Below are 19,385 nucleotides of genomic sequence, written 5' to 3'. Positions count from 1 at the left end.
CAGAAGATAACCATTGGAAGTTGCTTCTCCCCTTCACCTGTTCTGCTGATCACACTCCGACCATTAGGCTTGGCAGCAAGCACCTTCACAACTTCCACTGGCACTGGTCATATAATTTCATGATCAATTCCCTGGATTATAACTGCAGTCCCTCTAAAGTTTGTCTCGGTTGTAGGGGGTCAATCAAAAGAGAAGTAAAAGCAGAGACATGAGTGGGGGTGGGGAGCAGGGGAAGGACACCACCAAGTTCTGTTCCTTTCTTTTTGTTCGAGCTCCATCCATTTAACAGATTTCAATCATTTGAAGAGCAGCTAAAATGCATAGGATTAGTTATTGACTAAAACTATGTTTCTAGAGGAGCTGTTACAGTGTTTTCCACCATCCTTCTGTCAGATGTCGGGGAGTTCCAGGCCATCATTGGGGGACTTGAGTCCTTCTAGCCAGGTTCTCTTTGATGAGAGAACTTCGGTTTGCCCCGGTGCTGATCTGATCTCCTCACTCTGTTCTTTGAGCCTCAGCTTTACTGTCTATGACGCAGGAATAACAACTCCCATGTGGGGAATATTGATGGTAAAATTCTTTGTACACCTAAGAGATTATCTGTCTTGCTAATCCTCTCTTCCATAAGTTCCTAATTTTGTCTCATATAAAGGTGGAGCGCAGGAGAGGAGGGAATGATGTCTGCCATGAGGCCCATATGTGACATACATGGTCTCATGTGTAACGCGTCCCTGTATATAGATAAATAGTGTTGCTCACTTTTAAAACTAGTAGTATGCTCTAGTCTCTCCAGAAAACACACTTGACAAGTGGACAGTTACTGGCCAAAGTGAGTGTGACTTTGTGTTTTGGCTTCAGGCTCATCCCAGACTACCAGGTGATACCATAGGACACCATGTTTCTTCTGAGCTCAGCATATTCCCAAACTCCACATCGGAAGAAGAAAAGTCCCAGTGGCTAACACAAGAGAGGAGTCATTGCCCGGTATCTGACATTTGGTTGCTTGATGTCACACACCCACTTCTGAGCTGCCCGCACAGATAACCAATATAGAGCTCTGTGCCTGGATAATTCCTTCTCTGTCTCAGTTCATGTGGGGTCGACTGTAAGCAAGACTTAAATCCTGGCATGCTGACAGGAGCCCGATATAGCTGTCTCCTGAGGGGCTCTGCCAGAGCCCAAGAAATACAGAGTCAGATGCTCTCACCAACCATTGCACTGAGAATGGGGTTCCCAATGGAGGAGTTAGAGAAAGAACAGAAGGAGCTGAGGGGGTTTTCAACCTCATAGGAAGATCAACAATATAAACCAACCAGACCCTCCAGAGCTCCCAGAGACTAAACCACCCACCAAAAAGTACACATGGAGGGACCCATGGCTCCAGCTGCATGTGTGTCAGAGGACGGCTTTGTCAGGCATCAACAGGAGGAGAGGCCTTTGGCCCTCTGAAGACTCAATGTCCAGTGTAGGGGAGTGCCATGGAAGAGAGTGGGTGAGTGAGAGCCCACTTTCATAGAGGCAGGGGGTAGGGATGGAATAGGGGGATTCCTGAGGGGAGACCGGAAAGGGGAATAACATTTGAAATGTAAGTAAAGAAAATGTCCATTAAAAAAAAAAAAAGAAATCCTGATGATACACAAAAGACTGCTTTCTCTCAGAAAAAGTAGAGATTTTTCTATAAAAACAAAAGTGGGATGTTTTGATACCTGAGACGTTGTGTGGTATCCTGACACTGAGCTGTCAGGATAGACAGACCGGTGTGCTTTTTCTATCTGCTTCGTACAGTCCTTTCTGCATACCCACACACTTCAGGCGCAAGCTCAAGCTCCTGAGGTCAAGGTGCCTGGGACTGAAGTAGACTGAGGCCACCATTCTTGGGGCTCCTCCTGTGGCCCTGACTTCCATCCTGCCATTTCTGGCCCTTCAGTCAGTCCTTCATTCACCATAGGGACTCTGGTCCACAAATGGCTCATTTACTTCGATTTAAGTCCCAAGAGCCGACAAATATCACAAAAACATTGCTATGCATACCAAGTCTGGGTGCTCTATGTCCTATTATCTTGTTTTATTTTAGTGTGTAATGATTTATAAAATAATGATGCTTAATGTGATATTCTATGCCTTGCCTGTAGTATACACTGATAATAACATTTGTCTTCTTTTATCTACTCTCGCACATTCCAACTTCAAATAATGACTATTTTGAAGTTAGGGCAACATATATATATATATATATATATATATATATATATATATATATATATATACATATATATAAACTTACATATATGAATGTGAACATGTGGTGTTCCTATATGTCTCAAGTAGGGTTTTACTGCTGTGAACAGACACTATGACTAAAACAACTCTTATAAGGACAGCATTTAACTGAGGCTGGCTTACAGGTTCAGAGGTTTGGTCCATTATCATCAAGGTGGGAGCATGGCAACATCCAGGCAGGCATGGTGCAGGAGGAGCTGGGAGTTCTGCATCTTCTGCAGGCTGCTGGCAGAAGACTGGCTTCCAGGCAGCTAGGATGAGGGTCTTAAGCCCACATCCATAGTGACACACCTACTCCAATAAGGCTATACCGCCTTGTAGTGCCACTCCCTGGGCCACGCATATTCGAACCATGACACTATACCTACTTATTTCACATAACATGTTTTCTAGTTCCATCTAAGAAGCAGGTCTTTATTCTTCTTCACAGCTGGATAACATTCCATGTATTCCATAAACATGTTTTCTTTAATCATTTTTGGCCGGTATGGAAATCGATTCCATGTCTTGACCACTTTAAAGACTGCAATAAATATCCAAGCACAGATGGCTCTTCCACATACTGAATTTATCTCGTGTGTGTGTGTGTGTGTGTGTGTGTGTGTGTGAGAGAGAGAGAGAGAGAGAGAGAGAGAGAGAGAGAGAGAGAGAATGAGAATGAGAAGAGCATGTGAAGAGGAATGTGAGTGTGTATGAAGTGTGTGTGTGAGTGAAAGGTAAGCGCATGTGTTGTGTGTGAGATGTGTGTGAGGTATGAATGAAGTGTGTGAGAGTAAAAGGGGAATGAACAGGGATGTGTATGAGTGTGGGAGTTCCAGAAAATCACAAAAAAGAAAAGCAGAGTGCACAAGAGAATGCAGAGCAGGTGCAGGCAAGTGAGCGAGAGAGAGAAAACAAGAACAGAGAGAGAGAGAGAGAGAGAGAGAGAGAGAGAGAGAGAGAGAGAGAGGGAGGGAGGGAGAGAGAACAAGAACACACACAGAGAGAATATCTTTAAGCCTTGAAAAATTGCCTGTCAGCTTGTACACAAAAAGTAGTCTGTGTTGGTTTAGTATGTGCCTTCCAGACATCCCTGCTTCCAGCTGAGAAGTTTGGTCCTGTGTCCAGGCTGGACATGTGTGTACCCAGCAATGGGATAGTTGATCATACGCTTGATCAGTCTGTTCTCTCCATAGAGGTAGCAATTATGTACGTTCTCAACACCATTTCTTTGTCTATAGCTCGCCGGTATTTTCAATTTTCTCATTTTCTATAATAGCCATTCTGACTAGAGTACTATGTGCTAACTAGGTTGGATTTGTGCTTCCAGAATGGGTAATGATGCTGAACATTTTTTCCAGTTGGCCATTAACAAATTCCTTTTGAATTGTTTGCCCAGTTTAATTGGACCTTTTCAGTTTTCACTGTTAACATCTAGTTCCTCAAATGCTCCGCATGGCAAGGCCTTGGCAGGCATGAGCTCCATCCCAAGGCTGTCCTTTCATATTGTGGATCAGCTGCTGCACTGTGCTGAAGCTTCTCAGGTTGAAGAGGCATTCGACCCATCTGCCCACTGTTACTTTTATTTCCTGTGCCTTGGAGTCATGGCCAGTGTGTCATTGTCCACACCAAAATTCTGAAAGGCCACCCTGTGTTTTCTTCTGGAGCTCATAAACTTGGGCTTCTCACACTTTGGGTCTTCCATGTGTGTCATAGTCTCTGTGACCTCAGCACAAGTTTAGACATCTCAGGGAGGGAGTCAGAGGCCTTTCAATTGAGGAACCAATCCATCAGATTGGTTTGTGGTCATGTCTCCGGAGCTTGAGGGGAGTACTAACAGGCTCAGGCTTCTGTGGGTGGAGCCATCTCTGGGCAGGTTGTACCTGGGCCACATAACAAGCAAGAAAACACCATTCCTCCACAGTCTGTGCTTCAGCTCCTGCCTAAGGTTCCTATTTGAACCCCTTCCTCTTGATAGTGGACTCTAATCTGTAAGATAGAATAAACCTTTTCCTCCCTAAGTAACTTTCAGTCACCACAGCAAAATAAACCCAGCTAGGACAGTCTGTCTGGAATTGATTCATCTCCAGGGTGAGGCATCAGAGTCACATCTCAATATTCCAAATATCCGTGTATTCCCAAATATTAATAATGTTTCTTCACTTTGTGGAGTTTCTGTTTCGGAAAGAAATGACAGTCCCTTTCTCATAGCCATGGATTTTCTTGCGAACCTCTACATATAATGTAAATATCCCGTTTGTCTCATCAATTTTGGCACACCTCCCCAACAATGCCTTTTCTCTTCTAATATCTGTTCTGAAATCGTCTTTAACCCCTGCTGCTTATCTGAAACCAGACAAGCCAGACCACAAGAGGAGAAAGACAAGTGGGGCTATCTTTGTTTTTCTTCCCAGATTTTCTAGGAAAAAAAAACTCATGGAAGAAAAATTGCCTACAAATAACCCTTTACCTTAAAAAAAAAGATTTGTTTTATTTTTAAATATGCATATCTATGTGTGTTTGTGCATGCATATGCCCAGTCATGCCAGTGATATCAAATACCCTAGGAGCTGGGGTTGCAAGTATTGGTGAGCTGTCTACCAGGGGTTTCAGGAATCGAACTAGAAAAGCAGCAGTACCCTTAACTGCTTGCTGGTCCTTCACTCTAGCCCCACATGTCTCTTCTTTGCCTTCCATCCTAACATCAGAAAGAAAACTTTACTATTCATAAATTACATTGATTTCATTATCACTTAGCAGACAGGTCACAAACCAAGGAGAAGGTTCAGAAAAGCAAAGTAGACACCGTGGACAGAAATGCTCGAAGAGCCCCAAAGAAAGCTCTGCTTGGTGGACTCACACGGGAGACTGACACATCTCACAGACCTCATCCTGGCCATGTCTGCTCAGGGAGCTGCTCTCTAAACCAACGTAAACTAATGCTGAACTCATAAAGAGGCTCTGTTGGGGAGTGGGGGCCAGAAACCTTGCAAAGAGGGCATCCCTCTATGCAGAGACTGTGCACTCTAACAAGGGAAGGAACCAATTCAGCTGAAAGGAGGTCCCAAATGCAGGATGGAAAGGCAGACACTGCAAGGCTGACCCAGCTTGCCACAGTGACCTCTGGTTCTGGTTCTTGGATGTCTCCATTTTCGCTGAATTCTTACGTTTTGTTATCTTAGCGTTTTCCTGTAAGCCGTTATCAAACCTAAATGATTTGGGAATGGCTTACATCCTTAGTCATATTTTTCTATCGAAAAATCAGGTAAATATCAAAATTATGTAAATCCTCTCTAGTAACCAAATGGAAGATTACAATCAAGTAAGTAGCTGCATCTTTTCGCTGAGTCTGAAAGGCAACACAGAAGGCCCTGAGGCTAGCTGCCTCTTAGCTGCAGCTGCCTGCAGCCACTGCTTCTTCAGAGAACCCAAACCAGCACTTCTACACCTGAATGAATCCAAGGGCTGACTCCTCCATTTGCTTAACAAGCACCTACTGTGTGTCATCACCACTGGGAGAATACACTAGTAGGCAAAATCCTGGCTCTTCCAATGATTGTGCCTTAGCAAGAAAGGCAAGAAAAAGACACCTACTGTGCAGGTGTGTTAGGAGAGGATTATTTCAGGGGATAAGAATAGGGGGGCTGGTATGTTATTTAGAGTGGTGGAAATGTGTTTTTTTTTAATGTAGAACTCGAGCAGTGTGCAAATAATGTACATGAAGCGACAGGGTGACATGGGACAAATCTGGAAGAGGAATCATGCCACCAAACATATAAAATTTTAACTGGACATTTGTAGAAAGCACACATACTAACCGTGGAGCAAGTGCTCTAAATTAGCTTAACAATCTGACTGTTGACAAAGCACTAATCTTTTAGCTTTTTTTTTAAGAATACCTTGGTACCTTTTAAATTTTCTCAAGAATCCAAGAAAGACTTGTAAGCCTCAATATGCTTTTTGTTGAATGCTACGGAGCCTTAATGTTACTCCTGCTGATATAAAATACTACCTGGCACCCCATTTCATCTTCTCATATAAGCTACATGCTGTAGTGATTCCCCATTTTACAGATCAGTAGACCAAGGCAAAGAGAAGCTAGGTAACTTGGCCAAGGTCATCAGCCACCAAGCAGTGACATATAACCATGGACAACTTCTGTCATAAATAGATCAAGTTGTGCTTTGTTCCCTCCGAGGCCTTATTGGGGAACCACTGAGCCGTATTCTTTTCTAAATGCAAAAGAAGTAAATAGTGCCCTCGTTGAAATATCCCCAGTCTACCTGTGAAGACGAAAGCCATGCATCCCACACCAGCCAGCACTGGTGAAGAAGTGCAGCAGGCTATTTTCTTTTTATTTTCTTCCTTTGTCTTTTTAGTCCCCCAGAGGAGTTGCCGTTGGTATGAACTGAATATGGCTTGAGGCCGGACAGTGCTGGCTGTGTCTAGCCTTCTACTCAAATTTTTTCTGTCCCTCTTCATAGGAAAACCAGTCACAGGGCCTGGGGTTGATTAGCCTAGAGAAGAGAAAACTCGGGGGGATTCGGTAACTGTCTACAAATATTTAAAGAACAAGTAATGCAGAGAGAAAATTAGATTTGTTCTATGGTCCCCCAAGGGTTGGAGGGAGGGGACATTTCACCACAATGTAAGGAAGGACTTTCAAACAAAACAAGAAGAACCCCTGATGCTCAGAACGGAATAGGCTATCCAGGGTGCTCTGGCACAGTGGGGGGATCATTTTCAATCCTATCTTGTATAGGAGATCTGGGAAGGCTGACTTTTATTAATCTGGAAATGGTAAAGTACCTCCATGGCTGAGCGTTCATGAACTTCTGATCAATGTAACTGTGTAGGAAGCATCTGTCTTTACAGAGCCAAGATCATTGACAGTCCTTGCCTGGCCTGCGGGAGGCTCTGGGTTCCAGCTCCAGTAACATTAAGCCTGTGTTTTGAAGATGAGTCTTAAATGTTCCAAGAACATGTCTACAACTCTGTGTGGAACGTCCAGTGCTTAATTGTTAATGATTAACCCTCTCAAGCTGTGCTTTATTTCCTGTCGGCTCTTCCTAGGTCTGCAGCCCTACACAAACTACAGCTTCACACTCGCGGCTTGCACATCTGTCGGATGCACTTCCAGTGAGCCCTCTGTAGGTCAGACTCTGCAGGCTGCCCCTCAAGGTAACGAGGACATATCTGGGTTTCGGAAAAAAGTTTGTATGTGCTATTTTGGTTGGCATTTTAAACTCTACCATAGCAAACAAAGCTGAAGGAATAAAAATTGTCATGATAAAATAAAATAGCACCCCATGTCACCTTCTTCTACAGGGTTGAGTAAGCCTTACGCTGCCCCTCACAATCAATGGTTTGAAATTCTTTAAGTCATTGAAGTTTGCTTTTTATCCATGAGATAACCAGTAAATACTTGCATGTGAAGCTTCTAAAAAATTTAAGTATTAAACCATTTAATATCTAAGGAATACCAAGCCCGCTGCTAAAGCTGACAAAAATAGTTGCTGCCTTCAAGAAATTAAAAGCCAAAAGAATAATAATATAATTATCAGGCATATGTGAAAAGAATGTAACATGAGGAAGAGATTAAAACCTATCACATGCACAGACAGGCTATGGTAGATCTCAAGGAAGAGGGATTTACACACACACACACACACACACACACACAATGGGTGAGCTATACATACACCAGGCTGTTTGAGGGTATGTACGGAGAAATTCTCCCCTCTTTAGAAGATAAATTGGTAATGTCTATAAATTTAAAACCTTAATTCCTTAACACAGCGGTCATGTTTTTTATTATTTATGCCTGAAACTCTTCCATATACACAGAAGGGACCTGTGTCAGGATGCCCAAGGAAGCACCTTTTTGTTTAACTTCAAAATGTAGAGAGCAGTTTAAATATTGCAGAAAGGAGAATTGTTAAATAAAATCACATTGTGGGAATTCAGTGGCCCGATCCATAAAAGGATGCTGGAGAGCCCACACTTTATGTGTAAAAAATGTATACAAAAGACTCCATTCATTTCCAGTGATAAATATACATATAGAGAAAGAAATCTGGAATTATCAGCCCTGTGTGACGGCACTGAGCTACTGTGGGTAGGGACCTGTGGTGGGTGATGTCATTTACTTCATGGGAGAAAACATGCTCAGCAGTCTGTGGTTGGGATCTACTATCTGTCGATCTTTATTGTTGGCCTGTCTGACAGAGAGATGAGTGAAACATGCATAAATAAGTATCTAACGTGGTGTCTGCTGCCATGTTAGAATCTCAAACCACTTGTTCACTATTTTTCTACCGAAAGAGCCGTTGTACCTTGGAATATTAGGCCTAAACTTCCTACCAGTAAATGGGGAATAAAATGGAAAATTCCACATTTGGGGCATATGGTTCCTCGCTAGGAGCTCACTAATGATGATCTCTATATAAAGAATGCTTCATGTCAGAGAGCTTGGTGTTCCTTTGAAAGGAAGAAAGCAGCGGTGGATTTTTTGGAAAGGTGAACCATCAAATGGATACTCTGATGATGATGGGTAATCTCCAAAGAGGCGATCAACTGGTTTTGGCTAAAATGCAAGCCTGAGAAGGGGAGAGGTCTCTGGGATTGGCTTATTCACCAAATCCATATTCTTAAGTGGCTGGGTTTTTGGTTTAAGTGGAATTAAAAAAGATTTTTTTTTTTACTTTCCTTCTTGAAAAGGTCTAGATTTCATGACTTGAAAAATGTGACTTGAAATGATGCAGGAAAATGTAATGTACGAATCACCTTCCATTTTGTTCTAAGAAGTTAGGAGCTATTCTCTCACCACAATAGCTGCAAAGGAAAAAGGTTTCCCTGTGGGAAGCATCGTAGCTTTAGACAGAGGGCTGTGTTTGTGCATTCAGGGTCAACCTGTGCCTAGAACAAGTTCAGAGTCAGTCCTTAGCTTGAAGCTACAGAAGTTCAAGTCATTGACACCATTAGATACCAGTTGTACCATTGCAGAGTAGAGACAAATTTATCCTTTTAATTTACTAACCCAGGGACTAGAGAGATGACATCATGGTTAAGAGCATTTACACCTCTTCCAAAGGACCTCAGTTCAGATCCTGGCACATCATTTGTAACCCCAGCTCCAAGGGATCTGCCATCACTAGCCTCCCAAAACACCTCTACTCATGTGCCCATACCCACATGCACACACAAATACACATGCATACATGTAAGCATGATTTAAAATAATAAAAAATATAAACTTTTAAATTACTAAACCAAGTACAGCTTGTTTTGGAATGCCACGTTTGCAGTAAGCCGGACATAGTTGGAAGGTCTAAGACTTGAGCTCACTGAGGTATATGGAAAATTAACAGACACCTGACCTGGTTCTTCTCAACTGCTCTTATCTACATCTAAACGTAAAGTACTAACACACAGTATGGCCTCAGGAAAAACTGGGCACACTTCTCTACAACCTTATCCTCATAGAAAACTGAGGCTTTTATCAAGTAGTGAGTAGAGTCTGGATCAGGCTATTACCCTATTTCTTTCTTTTTTAAGATTTATTTATTATTTATAAGTACTCTGTTGCTGACTTCAGACACACCAGAAGAGGGCATCAGATCTCATCACAGATGGTTGTGAACCACCATGGGTTGCTGGTATTTGAACTCAGGACATCTGGAAGAGCAGTCAGTGCTCTTAACCACTGAGCCATCTCTCCAACCCACTGCCCTATTTCTTAGAACAGTGACCAGCCCAGAAAAGAGCAGCTCATTTTAGAATGGAATCGGGCAAACCGAAGCCCAGCTTTCCTCTAGCATCAACATTGGAGAAAAGAAAAGGCGAATTAGACCAGTCTGCTGGCTTATTCCAGATTCCTCCTTCCTGCCCTTGGTGTCCTGGAGCACCTCTGGATTCTTCCTGCACTCAGCGCATGTCACTCTAGATCTCGGGTACCAGCTCTACCCCCTTATGAAGGCCGAGTGCTGACAGAGGCTAACACCTCATAAGGAGTCACTACCGGTGAAGGTCTGAGTGTCCACTGTACTGTTAGTTTTTCCTTCCATCTGCAATACTCTGTGCTCTCCCACCCAGCCCCTCCCTGCCTTTATTCCTGTTCTCTGACACACCATCACGTCAGCGCCAGTCTCACACTGCTGGTCCTAAACCTCCATGTTCTTTATACATCTCAGGCCGTTCTTTGTGTATCTAATTGTAAATCTTGAAGACATGTTCAGTATTTTCTGCTTCTTCTGCCCCTGCCTTTGTTCACAGCTGCCTCTCCTAACCGGGTTTCTCTCAAGAGCTGGTTTTCAGTTTTCTCCTATTCCCCATTGATTCTTTCCCCTGTGGACATCCCCATGTTAGTCAGATCCCTAAATCTTATTTCCCTCCAGGGGAACAAATCATAATTGTCTGTGTAAAGCAGACACCTCAGGTTTTACCTGCACTAGTCTGCTGGTCTTGACCATGTACCATGAAATGGGGAGTCATATCCTGATAACCCTCCTTCCTCCATACTTTCTCATTCCCGCAAGTCTCAGACTCTATGTCCTGTTCCTGTGTCATCCACCAGCTAACTTCTGCTCAACATAGCTCCCATGGCTCCTCTTACAGCAGCCAACCCCTAGAAGAACCTCCTTCCCAACTCCCCCAGTCTCACCCCTCAGTCTGCAATATGCCTTCTTTCCTGGGTGCTCTCCCAGCCCCCATACCTCCCCTTAAGTCCCAGCCATTCTGCATTACAGTGTTTCCCAATCTGCATTTCCTATGACACAATGGAGTTCTGGATGAATGAGGATGTCTTTATCCTCATGTCCCTGACACAGCGCCTGACAGAGGGCCATGCCAGGTCATGCAGAAGGCTGAATGAGCAAATTAGCCAGTAGTTAGATAATCTGCAAAGCTGTGCATCTTTGACGTGCCGAGCTCAGACAGATTTTGAGAAGCCCATCCACAATAAATATTGGGGGATTTTTAATTAATGGATATTTTCAGGAACTTTGGAAGTGGGTAATAGTACACAAAAACTGAGTTTAAACAAATCAGTTTAAATAAACTGAGTAGCAGTAGTCATCCCTGATACTTATTGGGTTGCAACAGCTACTAACGTTTACTTTCTGATTTTGACCCCAGTGCTTCCTGAGATCAGAGATCAGTCCTTTTCCTTCTGTACATCCCTTCTTTGAATTGCCTCAGATCTGCCCTCTGTTATACAGAATACAGATGTGCCCTCTATCATACAGAATACAGATGTGCCCTCTATCATACAGAATACAGATATGCCCTCTATCATACAGAATACAGATGTGCCCTCTATCATACAGAATACAGATGTGCCCTCTATCATACAGAATACAGATGTGCCCTCTGTTATACAGAATACAGATGTGCCCTCTATCATACAGAATACAGATGTGCCCTCTATCATACAGAATACAGATGTGCCCTCTGTTATACAGAATACAGATGTGCCCTCTATCATACAGAATACAGATGTGCCCTCTATCATACAGAATACAGATGTACTCTTTATTACCCAGAACTGAATCGATTTCTGCTACTGGACTCCAGAAAGTGGTGGAAGAAAGGGGCAAATTCATTTAGAATAGCTCACCGAAGTTCCTAACTCTGTAGCCTATTTCTTGAAACTGTGACAGTAACAGCAGCCCACACCCACGCTGAAAGCAAATGTGTAGCACTTACAAGTTGCTCTCTGGACACTGAAACTACATCTTTCTGACTACGCCTGTGGAACAGTGGTTCCAACAGGCTTCTACAGAACTGAGTACATGGAGAATCTGGCTTTTGTTGAGAACCTATTTTCGAGTTTCCGAACTTCTGATTCCCTTTGTTTCATCAGAATCTCTCTATGCGCTGGCTATCCTGAGCACATGGGTGGCTTTTTTAGTTCTTTGGCAACGTTTTTGTAAGTGTACATGTGTGGGGTTATATGTGGGGGGAAGCAGCATGCACACACATGAACACATGAATTTGTACATGTACAGAGAGGCCATAGCTTGGCACTCCAATCACTCTGTGCCTCATAGATCCAGGCTTTGTCCCTCATTTGAAGCCAGAGCTTGAAGACCTGGCTTCTCTAGTTAGCTAGCTTTCTCTAGTGACCTCCGTGACTGGCATGGACTAAGGCTGTAAGTGGGCAGCTCCATCAGCCTGTCCATGCTGAGATTCAAACTCTGGTCCTCACACTTGTGTGGCAAGTATCCCACCCACCGCAGCCTTCCTCAGCCCTTCCTCAGAGATTTCTAACAGATCCTTCAAGGACAGAGAGATGAACTCCAAGAGAGAAGAGGAAATGTTGATGCCTTATCTCTTTATCATCAAGCCCATGTGTTGTTAGAGTCTGAACGCTAACTGATTATTTGAAGGGTTGGCAGAGAAACCTAGTCCTCTGTGTATGCCGTATCCAGGGTGGAGGGATAACAAGATGGACAGGCTGCTTCTCAGAAAATCAATTGCTCTTTTGAATGCTGGTTATACCCAAGGCTCTTTGAAATCTGTCTAGATTAATCCTTTCTTCGGCATGATGCTGAACTTTTTTTTTTTCTCTAAAAATGTCAAGAGCTTACCTTTTACAGAGTAACCAGCTTGGGAGACACACTCAGTCAGAAGCTATTGGTTGCAGGAAGCCTAATAGAATGGCTATTGTGAGACTCTTTAGAAGAGGTATAAGGTCTGCCTGGAGCACAACCTCTAGCAGACTCACCCTTCCAGTGTCAGATCCTTCATCAACATCTCTATATCTGAAAGGGTGCCTAACGGGCTGGACAGGTGGCTCAGTGGTTTGGGGTGCATGCTACACTTGCAAAGGAGATCTGAGTTTGGTTCCTAGCATCTATATGGTAGCTTACAGTCATCTGTATTTCCTGTTTCAGGGGACCTGGTACCTTCTCCTGCTCTCCTCAGGCACTGTATACATAATACACATGCATACATGCGAATAAACACTTATACACATAAAATAAAATGTAAATAAATCCAAAAACATTGTTTCTAAAAGAGTTAGCACAGACCTTGAATTGTGATTTCTGTACATATTTTTTCTTTACGCTGAAGAATCAACCATAAAACTTATTCTTCTCTTGGTCAACTGTGTTCTTCCTGTAACTGTCTAGACTGCCTAATGTGGGCAGGAGATATGTTGCCCATGTTAGTTTTCTATGCATAGATACAGGTTGGCAAATAGGACCGAGGATCCCGGCCTCAGTGAAAATAATTTTGCTTTAAAACTGCCAAAAGGGTAGAAAGACCATCCAGTTATAACAGCATAAATAACACATGAAAGAAAAGATGATCATAATGTTTTTATGGTTGTGAGGGAAATAGAACAGGGTATGTGAGGGAAACTGAGCCAGAATCCCCTTGGAAAGGCTGGGATAAGACAGTGAATGTCTAGCAAGCTGCATGGATGGGGAGTCTACACAGAAGACTGAACAAATCATATGTAAAACCTACAGTGTCTGAAACAGATGCATTGAGGGTAAGCAAGAACTAAGCTTGGAGCATTTTGGAGACAGAAAAAAAAGCATGGCCATAGGTCCACAAGCGAGAGAGTACTGTGATGCCAGTCAAGGTGCGAGTACAAGGTCAAGGTGCGAAAAATGAGGACCAGAAAAACCATAATAAGAAGGGCACAGTATGAAAACTACGAGAGAATCGTGTGCTTTGTAATGTATACAAAATAAGCAGAGTAATGTAAGGGTTCCAGAGGCAGAGCGAGAACCAAGACTTAAAACAGAGATGACCCAGAAGCAGCAGGACATACCTTAATGCTTCCTCTAGGGAAGAGGAGATCAGGGCTGGTTTCTAGCTACACAGTAAATCCAAGACTTGGGGACCAGCTTAAAGGTGGAGATGAGGCTGGGATGCGTCTCCATGGTAGTGCTGTTGCCCAGCATCACTGTGGCTGGGTTCAGTTTCTAGAGCTGCAAAGGACTGAGGCTAGCACAGAAGCACATGAGAGACAGTATGGTGGGAACCCGAAGTGACAGCAGTGAAGAAGGATGTTGTGGCATCCTCACAGCTCAGCGACAGGAGAGCAAGGTTGGTGGGTACGCTGAGGTAATAATTCTGGGCTTGTATTTTGCCTACAAAAGTCAATCCAAGGCCAGGGTCGAAACTATGCAGACTGTGGACAGAAAAGGCCAGAGTCCACTGTTGATGCTTTAAGTTTTGACATGCAAGTATTTATCTAAATGGTAATGTCACATAAACAGCTGGATTTGTAAGTCTGAAGCCCAGGGGAGAGTAAGTATCAAGTACAAGAAGGAAGCCTTCAGTGTGGATGAGCCAGAGAGACAACATCATGGGGGCTAGTGTGGGAGGAGGTAGCAGAGAACAGAGAGGGAAGAGGATGGGTGGAGGTGAGGTGAGAAATGCAGAGGGTAAGAGAGTCCTCTGCTTTAAAAAGGAGTGAGTAATCTTCAAAAACCAGGAAGCAAGGACAGAAACTATTGCAGGAGGATGAGTTGAATAGCCCACAGTATGAGGAGCAAGCAGAAGTTCTAGCTTACTGAACTGTGATTCTGGGAAACACCGGATTGTGCTTCCTGACATATAACTCAAGAGCATCAGAGTTTCAAATGCCCAGATTGTCTTCCAGCCTCGACTAAACTACAGTCAAAGCAATACCCAGACATCAGAAGCTTCCTAGGACAGGTGGAGAGGGATTCCGAAGTAAAGCAGGAGGAGAAACAGATCCACGTTTGGGAATGTGTTTTTGTTTCTTCCACAGTGAGACTTTCAAATTTATAGATAAGGGCATGCTGGCCAGAGGGAAGCAGGGCCATTTCACGGTAACATATTTTATCCTCACAATAAAAAGCCCATCATGTCATTTTTGCCAGGAGTTTGGGTGACACCGCGACATATTACCATCAATTCTACAACCGTGGAATTATATTGGAATCCTCCAGAAAGGCCCAACGGCATCATTTCTCAATATCGGCTGAGACGTAATGGAAGCTTGCTTCTCATGGGTAGCAAAGATGATCATAGTTTCACTGATAAAAACCTGGAGCCCAACAGCAGGTGAGCGAGGGACACTTGGCCCACCACACCATAGGCTTTCTAAGCTGTTCAAAGTTGAGAAAGAGTAGTTCCCATTCAAATGTAACTCAGTTGCTGAGTTAATCTCCTTATTCATGAGCTGCGCCTTCAGCGAGAAAAGTGCTAAATTGTTAGTTTTGAGCCTACATGATAACCTTTAAACATAGGAATAAGCCGTCCAATGTTTTGGCATGAAAGCATGAGAAACTTAAGTGTATAAAAACACACCATCCAACTTCAAAAGTTATCAAATGGTGATTAAAACGTGCATTCCCAAGTTAGCAATCAAAGAGGATGGAAGAGCCCTGCACCCATTGCCCGCCATTTCTTCTCTCCCTCCCCTTGACTTGCTCTGCTCTGTCTGCAGAGTCTTCAGAGTCACAGCATTTGCAATCCATCCCCATTCTTTTCTCAGCAGACACAAGATAAACCTTACATCAACAGATGTTTCGGTGCAGAGAACAGAGAATAATTTAGTTTTATTGTGGAAAATAACAGATGAATTTAAATATCTCTGCCTCTAAATGAATCTCCCTGAAAACTCAACCCATTTAGAAATAGAAAAGACTAAATTGAATTTTCACAGACCAGTAGCACACCCCAAGACATTGCTGAGATCCTCCAGAGAGGCAGTGACTATGGGGTACAGCATGGAGACAGCAAAAACGACAGTCTAGACAGAAGAGCTGTCTGCACCAGACTGTGTGCTTACGGTACATTTCTCACAGAGAACAATTCACAAGTTTGGGGCCACACAGCACATCAAGAACATGGTGGCAGTTTCTCAAAGACTGACTGAGAATAGCTTTTGTTTCCACAGATACATTTACAAGTTAGAAGCCAGAACTGAAGGTGGTAGCAATGTGAGTGAGGACTACCTCGTCCAGATGCCTATGTGGACCCCAGAAGACATCCATCCCCCATGCAATGTCACCGTGCTGGGCCCTGATTCCATATTTGTAGCATGGCCAACACCAGGTAAAGAAAGAAATGGAATCTTCCTCTGTGTGTGTTCATGTGCATGTCTGTCTGTCTGTCTGTCTGTCTCCTCTCTATTCTCTCCCCTTCTCTACTCCCTCACCTACATCTCTATCTCTCTCTGTCTCTGTCTCTGTCTCTCTCTGTCTCTACCATAGTCTAATGGAAACTAACTGGAGATGAGGATCACATGTGATTTCACAGTAAACCAGTAGATAAACATGAGCAGAGCAACCAAAGCACATGTGTAAATCTACACACACATGATTGTCTACATATATGTATATTAGTTATGCTTCTGTTACTGCCACAAACAGAACCAACTTAGGAAAAATAATTTATTTTGGCTTATGGTTCCAAAGAGAGAGAGAGTCCATAATGTTAGAAGACACGTGACAATGGGCAGCTGGGTCAGGAACCTGAGAGAACTGGTCTTCAGTTGCAAATACCAAGCAGAGAGTGAACTGCAGGTGGGGTAAGACTGTAAACCTTCAAAGCCTACCCCCACCTCCCAGTGCCATACTTCCTCTAGCAAGGCTCCACCTCCTAAAGATTTCATAAGTTTCCCTAAACATCACCACCATGGGGACTAGGTATTCAAAGACCTGAGCCTATAGAGATACTTATTCCAACTGCCATAGTATATATTTCTACACTGATGTGCATCTATGCATGTCTACCTATAAAAATATATACATACATACATCTATCTGCCTCTCTGTCAAAGCATTGCATCTTGGGAATTCAAATGTCTAAAAACCCTGTTCTTAATTTTAATAGAGGGAGGATTCTATTCTTCACTAGATAAATGTCCAAAGTCCTTTGTGGAAATGGTTTCAGCTTTCTTAGAATTACACTGTTATTTTGTATCAATTGCTGGAGGTGTCACAATGCTTGTGGAAGTTGGAGGACAATTTGTCAGCCTCTGTTTTCTTCTTCCACCATGTGCATGTGTCCTGGAGATCAAAGTCGGGTTATCAGCCTTGGTGTCAAGTTCCTTTGCTCACTGACCCATCTCACTGGCCACCCTTCTAGCATTTTTTATGGTGTCTTTGTACTTTAGAGACACCAAATAAAATAAAGCCAAGAGCAACAACTGGAGACCAGACTCTTTGAACACACTGGAGAGAACTTAGATTCAGATCTATGTCTTCTCCAGTCAAGAGTAGTAAGACAAGGTCCAGGAAGCTGACCTGGGGGGGTGGGGGGAGGTTAGCAAGTCATCTTCCCCTTGCTCGCCTAAAGACTGAGCACTGTGGGTTTGAAATTTTTGTTAGGACCACAGAAGTAAGACAAGCCAGAAAAATGCTCAGGATTCATGAACTTGGCAGATCTTACAGTTTATCTAACTTTAAGCCATTACAGTCAGATAGAATATGGGACCATAAGTTATTTGTTGAGGCATGCTTTGTGTCCTAATATATGGTGGGTTTTGGAGAAAGTTCCGTGGGCTGCAGAGAAGAATGAGAACTCTTTTTTTGTTGAGGTAGAACATCTACTAGACGTCTGTTAGGTTCATTTAATTCATGATGTCATTTGAGTCCAGTGTTTCTTTGATGGTGTGTTTTGTTTGTCGTTTGGTTTTAGGGGGGCTGGATTATCTGTCTTTGGGTTACCATGGGGTATGGAAGTCACCCACTATCACTGGGCTGGTATTAATCCACGATTTTAGACATAGTCGTATGTGTTTTCTGAAACCATATGCCCCATGTATAGAGAGTGTGTGTCTATAACTCCAATGTCCACTTGGCATGTTGTGTTGTTGAGTACCACGTGATAATATGTGCCTCTTCCATTTGGGGCTTTAAGATGATTTCACAGATATTAGAATAGCAATGCCTAGCTGTGTCTTAGTTCTTTTTGCTTAAAATCCTACTATTGAGCATTTCACCTGAAGGCAGTGTTCATCTGTGTGTGTCCCAAAAACAGCAAAAACATGGATTCTGTCACCCAACCTGTGTGAGTCTTTTTCTTAGAGAGTTGAGATCATTAATATTGAGAACTATTCCTGAAAGGTTCATATTTCCTCTTTCCTTCTGTTGATTCTGTGTTTCTGTTGGTTTTGCTAGCCCTCTTCCGATTGAGATTCCTGGTATTAGGATTTACTTGTAAGACTGTTACAAAGGTTCTATGATGCTGTTTATGTCGCCGGCATTTATTACCTGGGTCAGGACGATAGGTCTGGGCGATCTTTTGAATTCAACTCGTAATACCTTCAACACAATCATTTTCGTAAATCATTCTCTTTCTTTATTTTCTGGGCCAAGGAGACGGTTCATCAAGAACAGGTAAGGGCATCGCCATAGCTGTGTAAGCCCTGATGGCTTAGGAGTCCACTCACAAAGCCTAGTGCAGCGGTGTGCATCCGAAATCCCGGCCCTTGCTCCTACTCAAGATGGGAAGCAGAGACAGGAAAAGTGGGAGGAGGGGCCATGCTGGAGTAAACAACACAGAAGAATCAATAAAGGCCTAGACAAAGGGGAAAAGGGAGAACTAGAGCTCCTAAGGTGTCCTCTGACCTCCGTGGGCACACTGTCACACACACACACACACACACACACACACACAGACACACACACTTACTTTTAAAATGTATTTTCTCCAGCATTTGCTGAATGCCTTTGTTTGCAAAGTGCTAAAAGCATTCACTTCAGTGCAGGGTTGAAAATTTTCAAGACGTATTTGGAGCCTCGAAATACGTCTTGAAAATTTTCAACCCTCACAGCAGCACGCTGTTTCCCTTTTGTGAATTCAACATTGGCTGTTTATGTTGGCTCTATAATATTTTCAATAAGAGAAGTCTCATTGTGGAATAAAAGATAATCTTTGCTTATAAAATGTAACATTCAGTCTATCCTATCTCAAGCCTGGTGGGAACTTTTTGTACCATCCAGACTAAGGGAAAATGAAGAATTACATGCTCTCTCTGACCATTTAACTAGTTGTTAACAAATCTATAATTTCTGGACCTATCAGTTTTTTTAATGTGTAAGATCTGTTTCAGAACATTGTGATACATGGGGAAATTACTTTTCTGGTGCCTGGAAGGATTCCAGACTCAGGAAGCATCAGGTGACTGT

General features: G+C 43.1%; 1 protein-coding gene across 1 annotated transcript in view; it reads left to right on the top strand.

Moving 5' to 3' along the window:
- Window positions 1–19,385, top strand: part of USH2A (usherin) — a gene marked incomplete at both ends in the record, with an annotated part of 645,989 nt that overhangs the window by 522,300 nt on the left and 104,304 nt on the right. The window contains 3 exons of the mRNA XM_080923960.1: window positions 7,333–7,440; window positions 15,126–15,309; window positions 16,148–16,305. Coding sequence (XP_080780086.1) covers window positions 7,333–7,440; window positions 15,126–15,309; window positions 16,148–16,305 — 450 coding nt within the window. The remainder of the gene's footprint in view (window positions 1–7,332; window positions 7,441–15,125; window positions 15,310–16,147; window positions 16,306–19,385) is intronic.

This window comes from Micromys minutus (assembly GCF_963924665.1).
Source record: "Micromys minutus genome assembly, chromosome: 1".
Lineage (NCBI taxonomy): Eukaryota > Metazoa > Chordata > Mammalia > Rodentia > Muridae > Micromys > Micromys minutus.
Note: the sequence above shows the minus strand (reverse complement) of the source record. Positions and strands in the feature narration are given on the sequence as shown.